The sequence below is a fragment of the Chiroxiphia lanceolata genome, chromosome 10 (assembly GCF_009829145.1).
Source record: "Chiroxiphia lanceolata isolate bChiLan1 chromosome 10, bChiLan1.pri, whole genome shotgun sequence".
Classification (NCBI taxonomy): Eukaryota; Metazoa; Chordata; class Aves; order Passeriformes; family Pipridae; genus Chiroxiphia; species Chiroxiphia lanceolata.
In genome coordinates this window covers 15,637,430-15,664,873 of record NC_045646.1, presented here as the reverse complement: position 1 = coordinate 15,664,873, position 27,444 = coordinate 15,637,430, and the positions used below count along the sequence as shown (strand labels likewise).

Genomic DNA, 27,444 nt, shown 5'->3' with positions numbered 1-27,444 from the left:
AAAGAAACGGGGGGGGAGCCAAAATCAGATTGTCTGATTTTTACAAGAAATGAATACGTACGTACAGCAGCCTAGTTTTTGCTGTGCAACATTTTCTGATTTAACACAATATTTGATATTAGTCTTCACTTTTAAAAAGTGGTGCTCTTTTAGAGAAAAAAATAAATCATAAGGTACACAGGTTCCTAGGGAAAGAATATGTGTATGAAAATTTGGCTGCTTTCTTTCTCAGCCATATTGGCAGGTCGAATGAAAGACAGCGCTTCTCTGGGCAAATCTGGCCTCACAAGGAGCTGTTTATTTCTGCAGTTGGCCAGAAACCATTTATATTCTCTTATACATATGATAAATATTATTTACCTAAAGAATTCTTTCAGTGAAATATTTTCAGAGCTAACATGTTAATCTTCACAATTCTGCTCTTGTGCTGGGCATCAGCTTGCGGTATTCGCAGGTAGAGGGAGAGGAGCTGAGAGAAGTCACTGACATAGTGGGGGAGATTCTACTCTTTAAACAGGTAGATCTTACGGTTTGTTTTACCTCACCTGCTGGTTTAGCCTTCTGGGAAGGTAATTCAGGTTATAGTAAACTGCAGCATGGTTCTCTCATTCTCCCTTTGGAGACACAGTGACAATGAAAACAGAACCATTTTTGCTTATCAGGCGTTTTAAAAAAACCAGATTAGTAGTTTTTAATGTTTTTCTCTTTGCATATTTTTCATTATACATGCAAAATATTTTATTGTGTTTTTAAGTTTTCCAGAAAATAAGCCTTTTTTGACACTTATAAAAATCTAATTCCCACAATTACTCCTGCAGTCTCTGCAGAGGGTGATACCAATTTAACGTATGCAGCGGCTGAACAACATGCATGCTATTAATCTCAGAAGGTAACAGAAAGCCATTAAGTAGGTGATGTGATATTTTTAATTATTATTTCTGCTGGCTTTATGTTTCAAAATTATTTTTTCCTTAAAGACGACAGCACTTTAGTATCTGCATTGACCTCCATGATGTCAGAATGTCATTGTGCAACCGTAGCTAAGAAAAGCCTCCGAGAAAAAAAAAAAAAACAAAGGAGCTTTGCGTCTTCCAATAACATGAGATGTGCATATACAGTACGTAGCATTTTGGAATTCAGACTGTGGTAGTGAGTTGTTGCTTTCAGTTTGATTAGACAATCATTGTTTCGCTTTCCTTGCTTTGACAGTGAGTATGTTCGTACGCTGCTTAAGTCTTCTTAGTGCTATCTAGGTCAGTGTACTTAGGATAGCTTTTATGTTCTGTAAGTCTGACAGATACCATGCTTGACAGAGATCAGCACCAAATTTTCTTTTATTTATTATATCTGAGGATAGCAAAATGTCTTAAAACTGATCAGAATTGTATGCCACATAGCACCTACCGTTTCTGCATTGCAGATATATTTAGCTCTAACACTGCTTGTGGTTAACAGGGTGTAGCGTAGACACAGACAGCTGATCATGCAGTCAGACCCGGTGCTCGTGTGGTTTGTCAATACTGCTCAGGATTTTGATGGACTGTAAAAGAGAGAAAACAGAAAGGAAAGAAAAAGAAATGTTTTATTTGTCTGAACATTAGACTTTTAGCTCTATTATTTCTGCTATCATTGGCTTTTTATTTTATTTTTTAATTCAGAGACTTAAAAATTGAGAAAGCACAGCAAATGCATCCAGGATTTAATATGTGCGACGTGAAATCTTTCTGCATCGAGAGGATGTTACTGTAGTCGCTGCAGCGCTTCTCCAATAAGCAAGAAGACTGTTTTGTTTTCCTCGGCAGGCGACTCAGCCATTGCACAAGCAGATTTTGATAAGAGTTTGAAATGCCTACTACTGTATCATTGTAGAATTTGGAGTTTGCTAACAGTGTTAGTGACTGGAGCTCATCTTGCATCACCAGTTGATGACAATTTTCTTTGTTCCCTCCCACCCAGTTGAACCAAGACTCTGTAGCTGATACGCAATGTCACTTACAACATTAATCAGATACTGCATTTAAGGTGAGCTGTCCCTTGCCTCCTCCCTTACCAGAGCTGTGCTGCAGTATGTATCTTACTCCTGCAAGCCTAAAATGGCAGGCAGGATTAACGTTGCTTGTGCTGTGTGCATGCTGTGTATTGAATTCATTATACTGTGCCTAGTATCTATCTGAGTATGTAAATGGTCTGTGTGCCATGTCATGCAGTAGTGAAGAGTGGTTTGTGCTTCATTACAGGCTTAGATATTTGAGCATCACCTTAAGAATTCTTTTTTCATTTGCAATGTGGTGAGCTGTTAGCTTGTCATCACATTCAAACTACATTATTAGCCCTTGGAAAGGGAAAAAAAAAAAAGCAAACTGTGCTTCCAGATGGTGTCACCCTTTTTCTTCTTGCGTTTACTGTAGTTTAAATAATGTATATTGTATTGTTAATTAATGTGAATATCGAATTAAAGCACTTGAAACTTACATATTTATTATGCAGGTAGGAGGCACGTCGAATCTATTTTTAACTCTTACGCAGTCCACGTTGTGCAATGGGCTTTGGTTGTCGAGTTTATATTTTCAGCTGTGATATCAATAGGTTGATTTTCAGTAAATGTGACAAGTGGCCTTTGCAGTGGTCAGCTTCAAGCTTTGAACCCTCTGAGGAGGAGAAAAAAAAAAAGCCAACCTTGTGTTGCAGTTTCGGAAAACCTTGGATGAGGACGTGGGGTTTTTTTTTTTCCCACTCCTGCTTTCCCTGTTGATAAACTCGGTTCTCCTGATCACGGTCTATTCAAGCTGCTTCCCATCTGAATTTTGACAACTGCTTCTAAAAAATTATCAAGAAGACCAAGAATAGAACTTATCTCCATCGCTTTACATAAAAATGGCTGGGTGCATTGCCATGCTAACACTGCTCTAAGTGGCACATGCAGGTAGGTTGAGATTTGCATGTTTTACTGTTTTCTTGGTCAGTGTTGCAAGAACATGAAATGGGCTTTGGAATGTAGCTTTCAGTTTAAAAATGTACTTAACTGTTAAGGAAAACAACCTATATTAAATTGTTGGCTTCACATAATGGCATGACAGTCACTCATATCTGTTTTTTTCAAATCTATTGTGAAAGTGGAGCAATCATGTCTGTTAAAATAATCATATGTACTAAGGGCGTGGCAACGCTTATGCAACAAAAGAATTTTTGAAAACCCTATTGATTCCATTACATTTTAAAGCTGACTATAAGCATTACTAAGCTTGAAGATAAAATGCAGAAATAACAATTGAGATAGATTAGAAAAATGAAAAATATTTAAATTCTGTCGTAAGCGGTTTTGTGTTTTGTGCGAAATATTAAATAAAGAATAATGTTTTAATGCTTATATTTTCAGTATTAGCTACAAACATAAAACTCCAGTATTTCTTATTATTTAAAGATAGAAGGACTTTAAAGAGAAAGATTGATATAGATGGCCCTGTCAGCTTAAACTGAGTATCAGTTCACTGTGTTTTACTTCACACACAAAAGATTATGAAGTAAAAACTTAACAGCCTTAAATACAAAAATCTGAATTTGAGCATTAAGAATAAAAATAATTATGAGTACTGTATTACTTACCCCAACTTTTGTAATATGTTTGTTTCAGATTAATACTGGGCCAGAACCAGTTTCCTTGGCAACCAAATCCTTTTAAAAGGTTCAATGGTAGAGATGTAGAAAGATGTTATTCTCTTTAATAGCAATATCACAATGCAAATGGAAATGGTTGTTTCCTCCTAGTTCTAACTGAGAACTGATCTCATTTTATGTTTCCATGTGTCTATCAGTTCTTAAATGATGCCATGTTTATAAGGCTGTACACACAAAAACCTGTTTTATTCCTGTTTTGCAATGGTTGTTCCCAGAAACGTACCCTGGTTTCTTTTTTTAATTTAGCCTCGCCTTGCATGTAGGTCAAGGTTTGTACTATGTGTACATAAAGAGATAGTTTCATTATCACAAGTATAAAAATATTACTGAAATATTTAGCAGCTGAGAAATTTAGAGAATCAGAAGTATGTTTAAACCTTCTTTCACCTTTTCTGAATTCAGCCACAGTAATGCTAATAAAGCTTTCTTTAAATACTGAAGTGCAGGTACAGAACTGGTTTTAAGCATACTGCAAAGAACTCCTGTCAGACCTTAAACAAACCTTCAGAGAATAAGGTCACTTGTGGTCTGCGGTAATTTGCAGACCTTACAGATTTTGCAAAATTTGAGTATTATAATTCTTTATTTCTATTTTTAGCTATTATTTTTTACAGTGTCAGTTAAGTAAAATCATATGTGTACCACAGGTAACTGCCTATGCAAAATCAGACGTTACTAAATGTCTCCACTGAGCTTATAACGTAGTGTATCTCCGTGTCGATCCCTTTTGTACGTGACTTGAGAAATTCTCACTACTGCAATGAGACTTTTGCAGCAGGGAAGCCATTTTCCTTTCATGTCCTTGGCTTTAAAATGACTAAGTATATTTTGTGTGTATGAGGACCCAGCACTGAAAATGAATGCAGAGGACGCATTTAGAAGCACAGCCAATTATTAATAATAGCCTTGACAGTATCAGTAATATCAAATTAATTCTCATTTATTTCTAAATATATCAGTTCAATGCATTCCAAATGAACAGAGTGTAACTGTTCAGGAATATGACTTGTCATCTGTTGTAATAGGCAAATGCTTAACAATGATAATAAACCCATTTGATTCATAATTGTAAGATTAGTTTAACACAGTGCAATATTCCTCTGTTCCACCTAAAGAAGCAGAACTGAAAACGTAACAGACAACATCTCTCAAGTGACATATTAAAGTTTGCATTTTTTGTAATCTGATTTATCTCCAGTAGCCTGCTTCTGCTGATTATTCTCCTGTCTAAAATGTTAATATGGAGTGCGCCATTACATGTAGCAAGAAAGTGCATTTCTTTGTTTATTTTTGTGTGGTTATTTTTAAAGGAAATTGCTGAGCAAATGATATGTCGAAGCAGTGTATTTATTGCCGCTGATATTTATCTTTAGAAAGGATGGAGCACTTAGCAATAAACTGTTTTTATTATGTCTTTGTGTTCAAGCATACCCACTTAAGGCATTTTTTAAAAGTAGCTCTGTTCCATGAGCACGCTTCTCTATGGTTGTTTTAAATCCATTTGGCAATTTGCTCTTTGTTAAGGGGTGCGAGTCCTCTTGTAATTAATATGACTGAACTCAAGTGCTTTCATGAGTCCGGAAAAACTCATTGGCAGCCTGTGAACAGTAATTTCTTCCAGCTAAAGAAACTGATTTCTTTATTGAGGAGGAGTCTGGTAATTAGCAAGCTGTTTCCAGTTTGACTGTTATATGTGGGTTGCTGTACGTAGTTCAGAGGTACCTCCAGCTAATGCAGTGTCAGAATGTTGTAGCCAGAGGTGCCACAAGAAATGTGTAAACTTCATCCATTTTATTCTCTTTGGCTAAGGGGTTTAACCCGGGCAAGGAGGAGTAGGTGCAGTTTTTCCCACCTCCAGCACAGCCTGCAGATATTACTATTAGTGGGGCTTGTTGGGTTTTTTGGGGTATATTTTGTTGTGGGTTTTATTTTCAGTTTTATCTAGAAGTCTAATTGTTGATACTGAGCCTCCCTTTTTATAAATGAAATTTGTTCTTTTAAACATGCAAATTCCATTTATGCCAAACAGAAAATCTATACAAAGCATGAGTAAAAATAAAATCAAACTCAAAAACTATTCACTCAGAGATTATTCTACTTTTGATAGCATTTCTGCTTAAGGTTACTTCTACCTCTAAACTTCATTTTGATTTGAAACTGCAGGTCTCTCAGTGGATTCAGATAATATTTCTCAGACTATTAGACAGATTCTGGTTGTAATGAACAGGTACCAATTAACCCTTTCGAGGCATCTAGTGCCTGTTGTATTTTATCACATAAATTGCTTTAGTATGTATTAAAAAGGCTTTATTATGTATAATATTGTATTTGAATTCTAATATTACCAAATTTGGGAATTCTTTATCTTTGGTAAGAACTTTTACTGTTTGATTCCTCCAAATGAGCTGTTTAAGCTTCCAGTCACCATATTTTGGTCACTTATGAATATGCCTTTATTGGAAGTTGAAGTAATAATAACGGCTTAACACAATTTTCCTTCATTCTGGCCTTTGTTAGAGGCGATGTGAGCTACAGAATTCTCATTCAAATTAACCTGTACTGAAATGTACTCGGCTAAACCAACAAAAAAAAATTAGCTCACCTTCTTACCTTTAAAAGCCAAAGTAATGGATCCTGTATTTCCTGTACAATGTTATTTGTAAGAGTATTTGGTGTATTTGCAAATGGAAGATGCATCTCTGTGTTCTTAATTGCTTCCCTCTCATTGCTGCTGTATAAATGCCTATCAGCTGAGTCACAAGGCCTTATCTGTACGATTCTGCGATTGCCCTATGGAACAATTTAATTTTGCTGAGTATCTTCGAAACAAAATCCTGTTCTGAATAATTTTAATACTGTTACATGAAAACCTTTTTAGGATGTTTGATACATAATAACAAAATCCGCATGTTTGAGAAGGATGAATAATCATTTCAGCAGAGAGATAGAGGAAGTATATTCCAGAGAACAAGAATTGCCTAGAAATGTCATTATCACAGATACTCTGATGATATCTGTGACAAGAGAGACCAAAAGGGGTGGAATAGAAAGAGAAGAAAGGAAACATCTTTTGAAATTATTATTTTAAACTTGAAAATGTCCTTACATTTCTGTCTAGAACATATTATGAATCATTATGTCCAGTTTGCACTACACAGGTTAAACCATAATAAAACAATGCAGCAATGCAGCAGAAGTTTGGTTAATGGTACTGTTTTATTGCTGGTGTGTTCTAAGCCTCACAGATGTAGATTTGGAGTCCTACAGCACCCCAGGGAAAATTCTGATGAATTACATAATGTATGCGGAAATTAGTACTTGTCCAATAATTCAGTATTACATCTGGATTTTTCCCTTTGCAGGCTGATACACAGTAGCCACAGAGTTTACAAAAATTACTGAGATGGTTTTGCCGAAAATACCTGTCAATACCACTCTTAAAAGGCTCTAACAGAAGAACAACCTGATTTTAGGTGGGTAAGTTTATGGGGTGATATCACATAGAATTAGAGATAAAATATTTAACACTATAACCACTGCATTACATAATTTTTTTTCTGTTAAGTTCTAATTTATTATAGTAATTTAAGAGTTGTTCTCGCTATGGTACCACACTGCTCTATTCTCATGTCAATACTGCTGGATTTTTCCAGCTCCTGCTGGATTTCTATTGCCATAGAGGTTGGACAAACAAAATCAGGCAGAAGAGATGTTTGAAACAGGTTGTTAGAGCCACCAATGATCTGTACAAACCAAACAGATTGGTAGGGAAGCAAACCTCTGAGCTTGCCAGAATGTCAGCTCGAGATCCCAGTCACGAGTGCTCATTACAAACCTGTGCCACACAGGAAAGGCAGAACTCTTCGTGCCAGTGCCCACTTCTGACACTGTTGTGTTGGTTAAACTGTGTATAGTTCATAGAATCTCTAACTTTATATGTGGCCATAATCAGGGATGGTAAAAACCCTCTTGATTCATGAGCTGGAAAGAGCACTTTGTAGATTCAGTGCGATAAATATTCAGGATATTTCAAAAGAACAGTTCGCATTTTGCACATCTTTTTCAGATTTTAGAAGCTTCCTTTTTTCTTATTGTAATGTTCCATAACAGTCTTGGTTAGAATGAATATGTCTGATATCTGTGCTTTAAATTTAAGATACGTATGTATTGAATGGAAGAATCAGTGAAATCCTGATTAATTCGTTAATTTTTAATGTGGTCCTTTGTACCAAAGAATATAATTTGCGTTACAGAAAGGGAGAAATTCCACTGATTTCAGTAGCACTATTTGCACAAATTTCTGTAGGAAATGGTTTGTTGCATCACTGTCGTTCATGCTGTGGTATCTCTAAGTCAAAATAAGTAATTAAGGTTACCAGGCAGAATGTATGATAAGGAACCAAATTTAAGAACAAAAACAAAAACAACAAACCCACAAGCCAAAAAACCTCTTTGATTCCTAGAATACCTCAAACTGTTTTCTGTATTTAAGTTTATTTTTAATACATGATGTTGTGTGACATAGAAAATGGTAACAGATTTTCAGAGACAATAAAATGGCACTGGTGGTTTAAATTAATCAGGGAAATACTAAAATTAGATAAATTCAGGTCACCTGCACTTACAGAAGCAATGAGCTGCCAAACCTAAGTTGTACCTATTTTAAGTAAATTATCATGGAACACTTGCTCAGTATATTTGAGATAGAATACTGGGCCATAACCTGTTTCCTTGACAACCACATATGAATAAAAGGTACATTAGCAAAGCTGCAGATGTGTGTCAGTGAATGCTTATTAAGCAGCCCCATGCATTTACATACCATGTGCTCACAATAATGCATGCATCTTGAAAATCACCATTTAAAAAGATTTCTGGGCATGGCCCAATGTGGATTCCTAATACTCAGAGGTTTTAACTGAAAATCCCCATGTTTTCAATGGAAATATCTCCTGTGATTTTTTAACTCATCGCACTTTAAATTGGACTTGCGATAACTGGACGAAATTGGTGTGGTAGGCTTGGTCTGCAAATTGAAACCTCTCTCCAGGATTCTGAACACTCATAGCACTGCCTTCAGCAACAAAATGTGGATGGAAATGATGGTTGGTTTACATTCTTTCAGAAATGCTCAGGCATTCTGAATCTGAATCTTGTGCCAGCAGTCAGAAGCAAGCATGATCATATTGTTTTATACAGTGACAAACTAAAGGCACTAAATAAAAATGAAGCTGGTGTTGCTTGCAGCACTCTCGTTCTATCCAATGTACCCAGGGCAAGAGATAAGACCCAAGTGTTGTCTTCTACTAGTCAATGACAGGAAAAGGCAGGGCTGGAGAAAAAGCTGTGGAAGTCAAAATAACAGCTGTTCAAAGACTTTTGGAATAATATTTGGATGTAGCATGTAGGCAGCACTCATACTTTCTGTGCAAGTGTTTGTATAATAGTATTTTGGTTTACAGCCCTGGATTAAAAAGAAGCTCAGATAAATAAGGTCAGTTCTGTCAAATTTGTGTACTGACTTCAGCAAGTTTATGTACAGGTTATTTTTGGCCTTTCTTCTTAAAGTATTAATTTATATCTGGAATGAAAAGTGTATACAATGCTTTGGGTTATCCCAAAATTACATATTTTTAAGAAATAAGTCTAAAATCCTATTAATTAAAAAGACAGGGAAAATGGGAATCTGCAAATCCTGGCTTTAAATTCAGTGTGTGTAATCTGAGAAGTTGCTTATGTGACCAGTAGTCTAATTACATCTGCCTTGAAATCAATGAAAAGATTCCCATTTATTTTTTTTGGAGCGTACAGTAAGAGAGAAGACTTCATACATAACAATTAGATTTAGGAAATGAAGATTATCCTGACAATGCTCAACATTTCCCTAATTCTCAGCAGTTGAGAATCAATACAAGAATCTGGTATTAATTCCAGACAGTTTGAACACTGTCACATGAATCTTTTCATGATCCTGAACCATAAACAATGTGATTATACACCATCACATGCTACAATACCATTAAGGCCTTTGAGCAAGTAAGAGTTTGGGAAATTATTACAGAGAGAGAAAAGTCAACTGTTGTTTGGTTGGTTTGTGGTTTTGTTTTTGGGGTTTTTAAATTATTATTAATAATATTATTTGTTGCTCCCCATCTGAGCTGAGCTCACAGCTGAGCAGTTCATATTGGTGGCAGAGCAAGCAGCAAGACTTTCTTCTTGCTGCCAGTTGTTACCTGCTTTTGTTACAGTCCTTCTCCACTGCATGAGCAAAGGCAGGAGGGTGGAAAAGTAGGACTTAGGCTGAGCCACTTAGGTCAGCACAAAATGGAGCATAAGAAGAGCATACAAAGTTATTGTGTGTCCAGTAAGTTGTCATAATATTGACCACACAGAGTGATGATTCAGAGCAATAGCCATCACCTGCACGTTGGTTTTGGCTCACCAATATGACCAGCAAAACCAAAAATATTTTGGAATATTTTAAGGGATACTGGAGAGCAGTGGTGGCCAGTTAACAGCTTAAAAACAATCCTAGTTTTCAAAATGGCTGTGTCCAGCCCTCTGGCAGACCAACTAAATGAGGTGTTTCCAGGAAAAGGGATTTAGCTCTATTTTCAGTCTCGCATGATTTGCTACATCAGCTGTAGTAAAGGGCAGGAACGGCTGCACTGGCCTGGCCCCCAGCACACCTCACCCAGAATAACAGTGGCCCCTGAGTGTGCAGTGAATGCTGGTTCCCATATTCCAAGGATGTTTCCTCTGAAAATTGGAAAATGAGGGACTGAGTTCAACTGAGTTCAAAAGCTCAATACTTTATCTTTCTGATAACCTAACAGGCAAAAAAATACCACATGGTAATTGCTCTGAATGAGCAAATAATAAATGTTTCATTTGCTCCTTTTGTTTAAAGCTATTCAAACGTATAGATCACTACATTTGACAGCAGTCAACAACAGAAAAATGTCTGTTGTTGTCACTGTGTCTGTAAACACAGCTTCGTGCTTGCAATTGATCTGTGCTAGCTAAGGACTCTGATATGCCACACAAGTGTAGGCGGCTAGAAAATGGCTTGTCAGCAGCACATAAAAAATGAAAGACTTAAATGGAAAATAATACTAAGATTGTTCAGAGATAGCAAGATGTAAAGTCAGCTGATTCTTAGTACCAGTACAACATAAGCTTTTGTAATTTGTGCAAAAGAAGAATTTGGATTTATGTCAGTTATTGCTGTTGCTTCATTTTCTTTTTTTTTAGACTGATGAAAAAGATGTAGTTACACCTTTATGAACTGCTTGTTTATGTTCTGTTCACTGTTAATGGGACCCAGATTAGGCCATGCCTAAATTTTATAAAGGCAGCATACTTTGGAGAAAGACTTGGTTGGTGCACATGCACAGCTCACAGTTTGAGAGCCAAATGAGTTGTCCCAGGTTTCTCTCCTCTCCACCAGACTTGGAGGAGCAGGTGGCTGCTGCAAGCACTGTAACCGTGCTCCTTCTCCCTTCTTCTCCCTCCACTTAATGCTTGAGAGAAGGAGGAGGGTTGCACAAAGGAACTCTTACCCTTGCTCATGTAACACGAAGGGGAGTTGAAGCCACTTTGGGCTGCTGGGTCTTTCCTGTGCCTCACTTCTGAGTGTTGGCGTGTCTGAGAGCTGAGGAGCTGTGTTTCCTTCCTCAGCAGCATCACTGGCTGCTTTGAGCTCAGCAGTGAGAGCAAGGAAGACAACAGTCCATCCAGGAGTTTTCCTTATGGATAGGTTGGCCTGCTGTAGGCACTGAGACAGAAACCAGTCATGTCCTGGCCAAACTCCTGTTACTTATGATGAATTTGCAAGCCTGAGTAATGCTATATATATGTTGTTTCCTGCTGTACCTTAAGAGCTGAAACTGCTTGAGGAACATTGGAACATTTTTTTCCCAGGCAGTCTGAAATACTCTTAAAGAAAGAATGCCACATGCCACCAGCTGCAGAAGTAAGATTATCAGACTTCAGCAAAGCATCCAAACACCACCATTTCAGTAACCTTGGAACTGTTTTATACATTTTAAAGAAACTCTGACAATTTTCTCTGTACCTTGCAATTTTACCATATTAGAAATAATCCACTGCTAAACTACTTGGACTTCCACTGAAAAGGAACATAATATTTGTGTGAGGTTATATGCAAACATTTATATGTTTAATAGGAATTGGTATATATACACTAGCAAGATAGCTATTTTTAAAGTATATAATTTATATTGTGGCTTATACCCTGGAATCAGGACTGCACATGCAAATGAATCTTGTCTGAGTTCTCACAGTTGTCACCACAGTCCATTCACACGGGTCTGACTGCAGCACCAGCACCCCCATTTACTTAGCATGCAGTTGGTTTTACATGAAACATTATGATGATAAATCCTGGGTGAGGCCAAGACAGCCTTAGAAAAAAATTCTTATTATGAAGAATATTTTTAATACACAAGGAGCTGATGGGACTGTGAATTCCAGTAGCTCAAGTCATATATATATATATATATATATATATATATATATATATATATATATGGAAATTAGTTCCTACAATTACAGTATTAGTCACAGAAAAGATAATTCTTTTTTTAGCGGATGAGCTGAAGTTGCCTTAAAAAAACACCCTGTTAAAAAAAAAAAGAGAGAAAAAAGAGAAAGAAAAAAAGTCAACTTTCCTCCAAATCTGTTATTTTGTCTATAAAGATTGCCAGAGCATCCAGTGGTCAAGTACAAATAAATTAATGTCTCTAAGTGGGAGGTATCAGCTGTACAAATGATGGTTATGTATCTGATTTTCAAAATAATTTAAAATAATTATGATTAAGGGGGAATTAATAACCTAATCTTCCTTAAATTTGTTTCATGTAATGAAAAAAGATGCTTGTTCAGTAATGCATTTCTTTCTTTTAAAGGATTACAACAGGTTTAATTTAATCCATTTTATCGTATTGTTACTGACAACACACTTGTCACAAATATTTCTTGTGGCACTTGTGTCAGAAATCTTCATAAATACATATTATTATGTATATACTGATGCCTTAAGATCCTTTTGGTTTTTTTGATTTTTCTAATTTTTATAAACTTTATAAGTAGTTATATAGTAGATTTTAGAAGCATACTCATTGCTTCAGTAGGTGAATTTATAAGTAAGAATTCCAGTGATTCAGAAGAAGGAATTATACTCTTCATGGAGATATTCAGTATCTCTAAGATAATCTTTTAATGTGAACTGTATAAATTAGTGAAAGAAGAGGTGTGTATAGAGAAGTCACTGAAATTATGACAATTGCCTGACATGAACAAATTTCTTTCTGTATCTTTTAAAGAACCAGGAAAACACTGATAGTTCCAAGATAGAATGATGGGGGCAAAACACCTCCCCTCCTTATATTTTCTTATGTTGATATTAAATAGTTTCCTAAGATAATAAGCAGCACTTTTTATGAAGAGGCTCTAGCAAAGTTCTGACGTCCAGGCCCATCAAATATGACAATGACAAAATAGTTCATGCTTCTGGATTTTGTTTTTGTCTAAAATGAATCAGTTCCTACTATTCAGTGCTTCTAACGCATAGGTTTAAGATTTGAAAACAGAGCTACTGTCCAATGAAGCCTTGTACACAATACCTTGTAAAACTAAGCACAGGTTAGCTTTGGACAAAGTATTTTCAAGCAATCTTTAAGACAAAACCCCAAATTGTTCATTTTTCTAATAATGTTTTTCACCTGTCTCAAAGCCCACTTTTTCTCTAAGCTTCATAATTCCAAGTCCTGAGAAAACAGCATTTGCTGACTATTTAAAGTGAAAGGCTGAGAGAGAAAATATCTGGGAAGACTGTACCAAATGTATTGGAGCATCAGGCCAAATGAAATCAAGCTGTGTCCTTCTTTATCTACATGAGCATTTGTCAGTGCTTATGAAGCACTAATGGTAGTGTTGTGCTTGTTTCCTGAGGCAGTAAAAGATGTGAAAAAAACCTAAATTAGTGAGAATACTGTTTAACATAACTTCCTTGTACCATTAGTCTATGCTTTAAAAATATATATAATTACTATAATCAGATAAGGAAAAGGGTAAATGTGACTATACTGCAGTAACCAAATGTAATTTATTTCAGATTTTTTTCAAGGAAATGTTTCAGCTTTCTGGAGGGAAGTGGTAGGAGACAGCATGTCTTGAGATAAATAGCTCTTTGCTTTCTCTTCCTTCCTGGGAGAAGGCTTGGAAGAACAGTGAGGCCCTCGAAGTGCCGAGGCAGGTGTCAGAGTAATTCTCAGAGATGGGCACAGAGCCGCACTGACAGCGGTGGAGCAGGGGCTGGGAACTGGGAACGCCGCATTTCCTCGTCCTTCTGAATTCACAGTCCTTGCCTACGAACAGGTTGGCGGACAGGCCCAATATCCCGCTGTCCCAGTTATCCAGCACGAGGCGTTTGCCGTGGAACAGGGACAGGGCCCGGCCGCGGTGGCGGCGGAGGGCGCCGGGCCCGGCCCGGCCCTGCCCGGCAGACCTCGGGCGATCCCATCGCCGGGATCGGCACAGCAAAATGGCGGCCGCGCCGTCCGCCCGCCGCCGGGCCGGCAACGCGGCCCCGGCCCCGGCCCTCGACCGCCGCCCGCCCACGGGGAGCCCGCGGACACGGCGTTAATGGCCCGGTGTCCCGGGGACCGGGAGCTGCTCTGTGCGCGGGCGGAGCGCGGCGCTGGCAGGGACCGAGCGGCGGCAGGTCAGTACGCGGCTCCCGCGGGAGGGGCAGCGCGGGCACAGCGCTCCGCCATGAGCGGGGCCCCGCGCGGGCCGCGCCGTTCTCGGGCGCACACACAGCGAGGCCGCCGCGCCGGGAGCCCGAGCCTTGCGCGGACGGTGCGGGATTAGGAGGCGATAGCAGCGGCCGCAGCCACCGCCTGCGGGGCCGCGCGTTCCTGCGGCTGTAAAGGGGGTTATTTCGCACCGCGCTGCCCGCGAGGGGCCGCGGCCGTCACGGCGCGGGGGCAGCGCCCCCCCGCGGGCACCGCCGGCAGCGCCCGCGCCCCCCGCCCCGGGCCAAGCGGGAGCCAGGGCGGGACCCCCGGGTCAGAGTGGGACCCCCGGGTCAGAGCGGGGCCCGCGGCACCAAGGAGGGGCTGTGGTTACCTACAGCCGGGGCAGTCACAGCGCCCACAGACCCGGCTTGCTCTGGTGTTCTGAGCCAGGCGCTGCCCAGGCCGTGCACGTTGTTTCTGTGCGTTGCGAAAAGTTCGTGGGAAGCGTAAAGGAGGGAGCGAGAGGTGGGAAAGTTAATAGTGAGAAAGAGTCTCAGCTCTGAGCGTGGGGTTCCTCACCTGGCTTCAGAGGGCTGTTAACCTGACATCACATTCTTAGGCTAAATTCCAGCCCCCCCCCCCCCCCCCCCCCCCGCCCAGCTGTCTGAATTAAAAGAGGAAAGCGCCAGGCTGAAAAACAAACATTTAAAGTCTATAATGCTTATGAGGCTTTAACAAACAGACCAGGTAAGTAAGTGTCCGCTAGTAAAGGAGGAGGATGTGAGCAGCGAGAGTCTAAAAGAATGAAGCTCTAAATGTACTTGTAGAAATGAGGTGTAGCTCCATGGAGCGGAGCGCTGTCCCGCATGGTTCTGCGAGCTGTTGAACGGCGTTAGACATCATTAACATCTTGAGACGTTATTAACATCATTAGACATCATTAACACGGCCCTAGACATCATTAACACGGCCCTGCATGCGTGGGATTGTGAGGAGGCTGCAGGGACCCTGACCGGGGCAGCCATGCCATAGTGCCCAGGGGGCACTGCTGAAGTGATTCCATAAAAAGCTGGGCAGTCGTCATAACAGGGATGGTGGGACAGCAGGATTCCAGGTGAGCAAGGATCAGATCTGGGGGATATAGGCCATGTGTGTACTTAATTTGGGTTTTTTTGTTCGTTGGTGATGCATACCCCCATTTCTGCTGTAGAAGAAAATGGCATCCTTTAGGAGAGTTAGATACAGGGGAACGTCCCTTCTGAGCTTGGGAAGCAGCCTGGAAACAGAGAGAGACCCTGCAAAGTAGGTTAACAGAGTGGGGTGAGACTGAACATGAGGAAATTACGGAGTGAACGTATTTCCATAGTGTCATGTTGGTAAGCAGCAGAAAATATTAGCATCTTCAAAATCCCAGTAGAAATCTAGGGAATAAGAAAACAGGAAAACTCTTCCTACAGTTCATCAGTTATTTTGCTCATTTTTATTTTGACTAGGTACTAGCAACTGCCCCTAATGTTTTGGGGTTTTTTAGTTATGCCACTAGCCTGTGTTTCCAATTTAGCTGACTGAAGTGGAATAAAAGAATCTCTTGTCATATGTAATGGGGTACACTTGCCTGGCAGTGGATTTCAAAAGTTTAGCAGAAGTTAAAAGAATATTCCTAGATTGCAACAGTTCTCTTTGGTAGTAAAAAAAAAATATATTTGGTATTTATTTGCCAGTAAAACTTGTCGTGATCCGTTTGTTGACTTCAAAGTAATATTAATATAAAAATTAACAGTAGCTTCTTGTTTCAGCATTGTTCATGTAGAGCTGGCTGCTGTAGTATTTATAATTAGCAGTGGCCATCTGTGAGGCATAAGCAGTCAAATTTGTGTTTGGATGCTTCAATCTCTGGTACTGACATTAACTTTTAATATTACTTATTTTCACTTATGACTGTTGTCCCGCCATGGTATTCTGTTGATGTCAGAAAAGGTACCACTTATAATTTAATCAGCCTGCTGACCATCACACTTAAGTTTTAGATGAATATTTAACTCTTATTTCTCAAAGTGATTCAACAACTCTTAATGGGAGTTAAAGTCTGTTACTGTTTTTGCAGGAAATCTGCAAATAGAACCCATAACTCCCAAGAAAAAACTCTGCTGTTCATAAACTAAGTTTATCTATAGCTGTGCCAAAGACCATGAGGTTGTACTACACTGGTTGTTCATATTCCTCAGAAATTATTTATGTCTGGATTGAGAGTAAAAAGTGTAAAAATAACAGACATATTTGTGTCAGAAAAGGATGGCTCAGTCAGCTGAAGAGTTTTGTTGCCCTTCAGTAGGTCAGGTGGTATTTACATATATTTTGGGCAACATTTATGAGTAATACTAGAATTTCTTCAATAATTCTATAATTAAAATCATACAGAAGAATAGTTACATTCCAAATTGACTTCCCTGTGTTTTAATCAGAAATATTTAACAATAATACATCTGCAGAGTTTGCTCTCTGTGTATTTTGGTCTTGGTAGCGCTCCCTTGGAAAGTGAAGAGCAGGTTTTCATTTTACAGTATGAACTCCAAATGGAATGTAAAACATTCCTAAAATATTCCATTTATGTGTGTGCTAGGTAGGGTATTCTGATTTGATAGCATTTCAGACCCATTTTTTGCAAATACAAGAAGCACGACAGGTAAAATAGAAGGCAGTGGAGAATCATTGCAGACATGAATACATGGGCTATTTGGGGAGCGCGTAGGTGGAGATGGAAGAAGCAAAAAGTGTTGGCTCTGAAAATGAATTTTCTCTGGATTTTTTTTATAGCTTTCCAGGGAGATATATAGCATATGGTTTAACATGCAGCCAAAAAAAAAAAATTAAATTACCAAATAGCAAATGATAGTTTCTACCATGTTGACACAAGGAGTCTAGTTTGGTATTTTACTGAGCATACCAAAATATCCAGGACCACAAAAACTGTCAATCTGTATACGTGCAAGTGGAAATTTAAAATATTCACTTTTGTCCTTAGGAGGATACATTTTTAAATAGCAAGTTGAATAATAAGACTTGTACTAAACCCACTTGTGTTTGTATGCCTCTCATCATAGCAGTAGCAGGCTGACACACTTAGCAAACAGTCTGTCAGATGATGTGTCTTTGAACTACAACCAGCTGTCTCCAATAAAGAAACAGAAAAAAACCAGGCAAGTTCCTGTGGGGCAGTTCACTGGGAGGTAGAGTTGACATCATTTATTTCCTATACTCAGGAAATAACCCTATCAGTGGCTCCTGTTGTGAAATGTTTTTGATGTCTGACAGTTGGTTTCTAATACCACATCACATGAGCAAGTCAGATGTAATCTCAGACATTGTCAATGAGAAAAAAGAATCAATTATGGGACAGTGGCTGCTTGCTGCAAGGAAAGTGTTTTTGTCAGAATGCTTTCTGTAAAAGACTCGATATTACAGAAATATCTGCAATTATATGTGGGATTTTAGATACTGAACCAAAGCAGATAACCATATCTAAGCATTGTGAATTTCAGGTTATCATGCCAAATGAGTAAATATCTCTTATTTTAAGCAAAATAAGTGTCATAAACAAACCCATTGTAAATTACAATGTTAAGTTTAAAAGGCACAAAACAATGCATCTAGATTTACAGCTACTGTGAGTGTCCCTTTAATCAAAATAATATTCATCTACATTTCTATCACTCTTGCACTGATGAATTAATTTCTTGACATCTGTGGCATATGTAAGCATTAGAGGTATTTTTGTGAATCACAATTTTGTTTGTTCAGAATTCTCTGCCTTGAAAATTCTTAGTCATTTTACAGTTTTGGAAGCTTTGACCATTTGCATAGACAACAACTTGCTGATAGAAACAGTGGCTATGCTGCAAGGGACAAATTTTACTTTAAAGCTTCATCCATCACGTACCAATTTAGGGTCTTGTTCATAGTACATTCTGTTTGTCTTCACACTAAGGTTGTAATTGCTTTTTGGTAATTTGATTTGCAGTAGAGTAGGTGGTGGATTTGTGATAAAGTGTCCAAAGTGTCATTAGCTTAGTGAGGGCAGGGATGTGTGCCCAGTATTACTTACCTTCATGAGAAAGACCCTATTTTCCAGAAAGGGTTCCTTCCCAATTGCTTGGGTGAGGGAGCCAATGTGTTTTAAATGGCCATTGCTGTTTGCTCAGTGAATATGGGTCAAACCTTTATTTTGCCATTTGGATCAAACCCATCTTAATAAATATATTAGCATTCATAATGTAAATTATTTCAGAGCAAGGGTCATCATAAAATTTTTCCAGCTGAACACTGAAGTTTGGAGCAGCAGATGGAATGTTCAGAAAGTAATTCCTAACTCAGAACTACAGTGTTGTACTATCCTAACCTGTCTTACAAAATATCTGCATTGGTAATTTTCTTAAAGGTGCATTTTGATCCACAAGTTGAAAGAAAAGGGTCTTTAATAATGTGATTTTTTTTTTTTTACTGTAGTGATTTGTAAGTGCCAGTAGAACAACTATTTCTTCATGACCTGAAGTCAGAAATGGGCAGCAGTAATTGAAAACACTACACAGAGATGGGGGAAAAAAGGAACAAACCTCATTATATGATACAGATCTGAATTTTGAACAAAACAGAAAAATCATCTGGTTAAGACAGAGATTTTAAACAGATAAAAAAATCAATTGTCAAAATTCAAATTCAATTGTCAAATTAATTCATTTTTTCCAGTCTGTTTTTCATTTGTATTTTGCATATTTCATCTCAATGGAATAAACCAGTATATTCATACAGTAACAGCCTGGTTAATAGAATTATTTGGTCATCATTAAACCTCATTATTATGTATTGGCAGTAATTTAATGGTATTTACTATTGCAATTAAATCCTATTATTTGTTAGAAATTAAGAATACACTATGAAATTATAAAGTGTGAACACTAAATCTAAACTATAACTGAAGAAAACAATTGTTATTCTCTACTTGATTTGCTCACAAATTTTCACTCATTTAAAGTATTTATCTAATAAAATTTAATCACTATTTAAAAAATAATATTCTGTTCATGTAAATAATGTTATATGTACTCCACTGCTCTTTGTCAGATTGTGTTCCTTTTGCATTCGCTTGTTTAGAAAGCCTTATCCTGTAACTGAAGCTCTATTGCATGTGATTTAAATATCAGCTTAGTAGGGGGATCAAATGCACTTGTGTTGTAAAGTCGCTGTCTGACAAACAGCCCCAGAAAACAAAGTCCTCCGTATCCATGGAACCACAGCAATCCAGCCTTCCCCTTCTATCTGCCAGATCCCTCTGCCTGTGCTGGGGAATCACATCCAGGGCTCAGGGTCACTCAGTGTGAGCTGAGCAGGAGCACCCCCTGGTACAGCAAAAGTTGGGAGCCACAGTCCCCAGGGAAAAGCAGGGGATGGAGGACAGAATGACGGGGGGCAGGGGGGATCCTCTGTCTCCTGCTGGGAAGCTGCTGGTGCTCCTGCCTCCTTCATTTGTACATACATTTCCTGCAGTGGTGTTGGCACCAGTGAACGTAAGATGACTTAAACCTGGAATAATATGACGAGATTTACTCATTCTTAAAATTTAAAAGTTAATAAATAAAAAAAATTGTATGAAACTATAACTGTGCTCTGTAACTGAAATGGGTGAAAAATGCCTTCTAAATATCTTTTTTTTCTTGTAGATGACAGTCATGTCCCATTCAAAGGATCTCAAGGATGACTTCCACAGCGACACTGTACTTTCCATTTTAAATGAACAGCGCATTCGGGGTATTCTCTGTGATGTCACCATAATTGTGGAAGATACCAAATTTAAAGCCCATAGTAATGTGCTGGCAGCTTCAAGCCTTTACTTTAAAAACATTTTTTGGAGTCGTACTATCTGTATTTCAGGTCACGTACTGGAGTTAGATGATCTCAAAGCTGAAGTGTTTACAGAAATACTGAATTACATCTACAGTTCCACAGTAGTTGTTAAGAGGCAGGAGACTGTAACGGACCTTGCAGCTGCAGGGAAAAAGCTGGGAATATCATTTCTGGAAGATCTTACAGATGTGAATTTTTCAAGTTCCCCCTGCCCCTATGCATACTGTGTTAATGAGAAAGGGAATGTCAAAGAGGAAAAACACGAAAAGAGACACGAAGACTCCGCTGTGACAAATGGACCACGAATTACAAATGCATTCTCAATTTTTGAGACAGAAAGCAGTTTGTTTTCTCCACTTGATTTGAGGGCCAGCTTTAAAAAGGTGTCTGACACAATACAAGCTCCCAATATCAGCCTCGACAGAAGCGATGTTTGCAAAGATGCTGAGCCAGCCAGTACCTTGGCTGAACACTCCTATGCAGTTTCTTCTGGGGGAGACACTTCACAAGGAGCCCCTTTTGTGGAACAGGACAGCAGCCCTTCATACCAGGGGGGTGAGGACCGCTATGAAAATCACCAAGCCACGCCAGTCATTCAGCAGGGAAAACAAGCAGGTAGTACTCCTAAGCCAGCCTTTAAGCCCCAGAGTACGAGTTTGGCTGTAGCAAAAGTACCAGCCTCTACAGTAACCACTGCAGAAGCCCAGCATGAAGCAGTTACTGATCAGACAATTACTTCCTTTCCAAAACCTCAGAATAAAGCAGGAGATTTCCATTTATCCAGAGAAGAGGGAGACAGTTCTGCTAATGTTTCTGCATCTGAGACAACTGTCATTCCACCTGCTTACAGTTGTAACTGTTGTGCAAAATCATTCAGTGACGCGGCATCACTCACTGCTCATCTTCAACTCCATTCAGAGCATCAGGAAACTTTCATATGCAAATACTGCAGCAAACAGTTTGCAAATCTGAATATACTGGAAAGTCATGAGCAAGTCTGCATGAGATCAAGTAGCTTATCGGTTCACAATGGAAAAGAACAAAATTTTGCAGATAACTATACTGCTACAGAGGGAAGGAATGGAAGTTCATACGCAAACACAGAGCCCCTGTTGTCTGAAAACAGTGTCACTGATCGTTCCAATGCAAACTGCACTTTGCCAGAGACAGATCATTTGGTTAAAGTGGTCGATGGGCAGATATTATACACTTGTGTCGTTTGCAAGCGCAGCTATGTAACACTGTCTAGCCTTCGAAGACATGCAAATGTGCACTCGTGGAGGAGAACATACCCTTGTCACTACTGCAATAAAGTGTTTGCATTGGCTGAGTACCGCACCAGACACGAGATCTGGCACACGGGGGAGAGGCGGTATCAGTGCATTTTCTGTCTGGAGACTTTCATGACTTACTATATACTGAAAAATCACCAGAAGTCCTTCCATGCAATTGACCATCGTCTCTCAGTAAATAAAAAGACAGCCAACGGAGGTTTAAAACCCAGCATGTACCCATACAAACTGTACAGGCTCTTACCGATGAAATGCAGGCGAATGCCTTACAAGTCCTACCGAAATTCTTCATATGAAAATGTTCAAACAACTACCCAGGCCAATGAAACTACTTCTACTAACTGCTTCATTCCGACTTCTCTTAGCTCTGAGCTACCACCACTAAATTTTCAACATAGTATAATAGCAAACAACAGAACTCTGGCCTTGGATACATCTTCACATAATGATACAGCACCTTCCACAAATACTCAGAATTCTTCCTCTTGGGGAGTAAGTATCTTAAATTCTGACTTGCAGAGGGACTTTTTCACAGCTGAAAATAGAGTTTCCACTGCTGCGAATGACTCTGGTTCTCAGGAGTGTGATTCCTCAGTTGTGTCTTTAAGTAATGTGAATGAAAATTCCACCTCTGTCATCAGTTACAGCAGTTCTGCACCCTCTGTTATAATGCACAGTAGCAGAGTTTCATCAGTAATCATGCACAGTAAAACAATCACTTCCATAGAAAACAGTAAGACAGAATCTTCAGATAATCTGCCTAGTCAGTCCGTAAGCGATGATGGTAAGTATGGACCAGATAATTACGGGAAGTGCATTACAAAATCAAAAACTATTAAGGAGAAAAAGAAAACGCTGCAGTACAACAGAGCAGAAGTAACTGAGGATACACAGCATGTCACAGGATCTGGAGGTTCATCAAGCAAAACAGTAAATACTGTCCAAGAATCAAGTAAAACTGAAACATACATTGCAAAGCCTGCCTTACCTGGAACGTCTGCCGACAGCAATGTCGCACCTCTGTGTCAAATAACAGTAAAAATTGGTAATGAAGCTATTGTAAAAAGACATATTTTAGGATCCAAGCTTTTTTGTAAAAGGGGACGAAAATCTAAACATGAGTCCAAGCAGGACAATCTAACTGAGGAACCAGAAATAGAGGTAAAAGAAAAGAGCCCATCTAGACTTTATAGCTCAGAATGCCTGGAACTGACAGAAATGTGTGATGATGTAAGTGACCAGGACTCCAGTGATAAACCCTGGAGACCCTATTATAATTACAAACCAAAAAAGAAATCGAAACAGCTAAGAAAAATGAAAAAGACCAAATGGAGGAAAAAGCACGGAAGCAAGAACACCATTATGGAAAGCCCCAACACGTGCAGTCGAGAGTATGCACTCAGGAATGCTCCTGAGGAAAAGGCCATCAGCCAGGAAGACAACACAGAAATGCCTAATCTTCATTGTGAGCTCTGTGAAAGAGACCCATCTTCCACAGCAGAAGGTCAAGAACACGTGCACTGGCATGTAGCTACTTCAAAGCCTTACATTTGTGAGTTATGCCAAAAACAGTTTCAAAGTCCATCCACTTTAAAAATGCATATGAGGTGTCACACTGGGGAAAAGCCCTACACTTGCAAAACCTGTGGTAAATGTTTCTCAGTTCCTGGAAATCTACAGAAACACGAACGTATTCACCTGGGTGTCAAAGATTTTGTCTGCCAATACTGTAATAAGGCGTTCACTTTAAATGAAACACTCAAAATACATGAAAGAATTCATACTGGAGAAAAACGCTACCACTGTCAGTTCTGCTTTCAGAGCTTCTTGTACCTTTCTACCAAAAGGAACCATGAGCAAAGGCATGTCCGTGAGCACAACGGAAAAGGATATGCTTGCTTTCAGTGCCCCAAAATTTGCAAGACAGCAGCTGCTCTGGGAATGCACCAGAAGAAACATCTATTCAAAAGTCCAGCTCCACAAGATAGAAAAGAACAGTTTTGCAATGAAAGCACTAAACTTCTGGAAAATCCACGTTTCCTTGGCTCAGAAGGAAGTGAGGTGAAAAATACACAAAGTGTAACTCCAGAAGTTATACTCTGAGTGACAGCTGTTCAAAAGAGAATCAAAATCCAAAACTATATATTGGAGAAGATAGAGATGCATTGAATGGGGAAAGTCTCCACTCAGATTAGTATCATTTACTACAATAAAGTTTCTTCATCTAAATGTGTGTCAGTATATGCAAAAGAAGGAAAAATAACAGAAAAACTAGGATTTGCAATAATACAAACTTAATGTGAAATACCCAAAATACTTTTGCCACAATAGACTCTTGGAGAGAGAGAGAAAGGAAAAAAAAATGACCAACCAAAACCCTTCTACTTAACATTACAGGTAACTGGTCACTGAACTATTTTACAGTGCTGGTTTTGAGTCAGAATCGTTCTAGGCAAAAGAAATAAGTAGGTTCATGGTGTATCCCGTAGAAGGATTTTTTGCTGCAGAAACTATATATTGCATTTTTTAAAACAAAAAGTAATGTGTTTATAAAGGACATAACTGTAATCTAGTGTATTCTACAGTGAAGGTGGGAAGTGTTTCATGGGCTCGGGTGTACCGAAGTACAGTTGAGTTCTGCCGTGCTTTTCTGTAACTCAGCATTTACAAAACATAGTCAGGAGTTTAAACTACTCTTTTCCTTTCCATATTCAGTTTTGTAGTTACCATAATAACTGTTAAGTCTGAGTGCTTGTGTGGAGAGTATTCCAGATTTATGATATCTCTGAGACATTTAATAACAATTCAGTAGAAGTCATTATAGCCAGTCTTCCAAACTGCTTAAATCCCTATGTCAATGGCCTGGAGAGCTATTCAGGTGCATTGGTCTTAAGGAAATTGTCCTAAAACAGTCTAGCTTAAAGAAATCCTGTATAGAAATGTCCACCTCCTGGTGGGTCTGCAACTCCTGTCTTTTAGAAATATCCTTCTTCTCAGAAGAAGAGGAGATGTAGACAGAGTTTTCTTCCTCATCCTAGAATAATGCCTGGACACAAACAACAGAGCAATTCCCCATAAATACTTTGATTTTGAGAGGAGTTGGTAAATAAGATTGTTGCTTTCATATATATCCCTGGGGCAGTCCTTGTGTATAAACAGGAACAGGGGCAGTTTGTGGGGTTCCCTGTCATCTCCATGCCTTAAATGCAACTTTTAACCTTCAAATGTCCCTTCTCAGTGCTCCCAAGTGTGCCAGCACCTGGCCCCAGGCAGGCTCTGCCGCAGTGTCCCGTGGCCCATAGCAGAGAGGTGCCGGGAACAGGCTGGAGGAAGGAGTGTTGGCCTTCCTGCCTCCCTCATCCTGCCACACCGAAGGTCTTGGTGAGCCTTACAGCCCCACAGTTCACTAAGGACTGCTAGAATGGGCTTCTGAAAGACATCACCAAAATGTTCCAATTAACATTGTTTTGTGGAAATGTGATAAATTTTAACTGAGATGTTCAAAAAAAGTCAAAGCGGGTGTATGTCTACGAGTTGCATTTTATATGATAGGGCTCTGTTGTATGGTATCTGCATTTCCAATTACTCATATATGTTTATCCCTGTGAAGTGTTAAAAAATTAAGTCAGGACAAGGGTTAGTGATCCTCAGCTTCATTCTGTGTGATGGTTCACAGTTTGTTACTTAACTTCGTCTTCTTGAATATTTTAAGAGAAATTATAGCTTGGGTACAATAAAATTACAATTGAAATGATAATACAGTATTGATTGAAGTAATAATATAGTCCACTTACTTATTCCATCACTGGTGAATGCTATGAACCCCTTGAGAAATTTTGGCTTCATGGTAGCTTTGGTTCCATTTAAATAAGGATAACAGAATAATAAAACACAGGAAAATATAATGATGCTTCAAAGAAAGTACACAAAGATATCTTCTAAGTGGACTTGTATGGTGATAAATATAGACCAAAGCAAATAAGGTAGAATATTTATAAATACAAAGATAATTTTACAAATATTTTATATAACTGTATAGTTCATGAGAAAAATATTGTTAGCTTGCATTAGGTTTGGGGGGGTTTGTATATTTTGATAAAAACACAACAACTTTGTAACTCTGTATATTCTCTACAGTTTATAGCAAAGCAGTTTTAAGATGGCAATGTCATGTTTATAGTTCAGTTGTGGCACTTTTACTACAAGTAACACGTTGCAGTAATTAATTGAGTATTAATGACCAAATTAGAATTAAAGTATGTGTAAGAGAAGGTAAATACTATACGTTGTCAAAGACTGTAATTTGTTACATAATCACATCTGTATTTTTGTTTAGAAGAAAATATTAAATGCAGATGTTAAGGATTGATAAAGAGTCTAATTTTATTTTTAGAAAGAGTGATTATAACTCTGTTTTTGCTTAATTAAAACAACATATTCCTATTTTTCTGTAAGTCTCTCCATTTTTTAAATTGTTTTAATACCTATATAGTCTATAAGATCCACAGATACATATCATCTAATACTTATTTCGTTAGAAGATTAAGCAACACAGTTACCAAGCATCCCTTCATTAGGGTCAAACCAGCAAACTGAGAACATGCCAGAGCTCAAGGGAAGTGATGGTATCTCCTGGCACCGTTTAGGGTGAACACAGTGCTCAGCAGAACACAATCTACCTGCTCAGTGTCTCAGAGGACTTGGAAGACAGGTGAACTGTGTTTAGTACTTTACAACATCTTAAGCGTGTTCATGAAACTTGAAAAATTCTTTTCAGTTCTGATAATAACCTCTGTAATACAGATTGTGTATTTTACGTGCTGTACTTGAACTTTTTGGAACTACTATGAAGAAACATAGTTCAAAATGCAAATATCGAATTGCATATGAAAATATGAAGATACATATAAAATGGAAGACTATGCATATTCAAAGTACTTCCCCCTTCAGCTAGGTGTCACTCGTCTATAACCTGCAGTAAAAATTAAATTTAAGCTAAATTATGCAGGTCATTTTGGGATGGTTCTCAGGAGAGATGTATAACCAAAAAAAAAAAAATGGAAGTTTGCTACTTGTAACAAATACTTTTTTTTCTGTATTTCAAATACTAATTAAAAAGACAAGTGGATCATCATGAAGTTTTTGCATCTAAACAAAATGTTAGTCAATCCTCAGTTATGACATACGTAAAATTAGAACAAATGTACTCAATCATATTGCTGTCTTCTGTGAAATGAGATAGCATGACACAGCTAAACTCCAGGCATTTGAAGTAAGCCACTGCATGTCATCATCACTACTATTTGTTCTAAACATCCTTAATATAGCAGTTACCACTGACAGTTCAACACCTTGGCTGTCAGGTTATCTCACAAAAGCAAAGATCCATCCTCATTGTTAAATGAATAAATCCTTCCCCTAAGTCTGCAAGGCAGCACACCAGTGTTTGTTTTAACAGTGGCTTTAGCTGCACAGACCTACCTGTCATACAGATGCTCCCAAAATGTAACTTTGAGGTAAAAAATGAACATTATGCAATTGAAACATTATTCTCAATATAGTATGCAAGATTAAAAACAAGGCTTTTTTAAAATAAAAGGGAGTGTCAGGAATTGGGCAATGGCAGAAAATAATGTTGATAGGTCTATGCTTCAAATAAAGCTGATATTAAGTTAAAACATTAAACCCCAACTGTAGTCATAACTTTTGAGAGAGTATGGAGGCAGTAGAGTCCCACGATCTAACTTTCAAAATGAGGCAACACACAGTTCAAGCACACCTGTCCATTCTCAGAGTGCTGCCCTGCTCCTCTCTCA

The 27,444-nt window shown here is 38.6% G+C and overlaps 1 protein-coding gene and 1 long non-coding RNA gene across 8 annotated transcripts; one reads left to right on the top strand and one right to left on the bottom strand.

The window, feature by feature from the left end:
- The first annotated feature begins 1,151 nt into the window (after positions 1–1,151).
- Positions 1,152–26,071, top strand: ZBTB38 (zinc finger and BTB domain containing 38). 7 transcript variants are annotated; one of them, XM_032697365.1, is made up of 4 exons: positions 1,152–1,208; positions 1,957–2,022; positions 7,038–7,148; positions 20,153–26,071. In XM_032697365.1, the coding sequence occupies exon 4, from the start codon at positions 20,153–20,155 to the stop codon at positions 23,729–23,731; it is 3,579 nt and encodes a 1,192-aa protein (XP_032553256.1). In that variant the 5' UTR covers positions 1,152–1,208; positions 1,957–2,022; positions 7,038–7,148; the 3' UTR covers positions 23,732–26,071. The 7 variants fall into 7 exon arrangements, with proteins under 7 accessions (XP_032553256.1, XP_032553253.1, XP_032553258.1 ...); XM_032697362.1 differs by lacking the exon at positions 7,038–7,148 and adding an exon at positions 2,488–2,923 and having other exon boundaries at positions 1,154–1,208; XM_032697364.1 differs by lacking the exon at positions 1,152–1,208 and adding an exon at positions 2,488–2,923 and having other exon boundaries at positions 1,676–2,022.
- LOC116791431 lies at positions 1,317–2,537 on the bottom strand. Its single transcript, XR_004358745.1, has 2 exons — positions 2,473–2,537; positions 1,317–1,540 (listed from the first exon to the last, which is right to left on the bottom strand). It is a non-coding gene; the product is annotated as an uncharacterized LOC116791431 (long non-coding RNA).
- Positions 26,072–27,444: the final 1,373 nt, after the last annotated feature.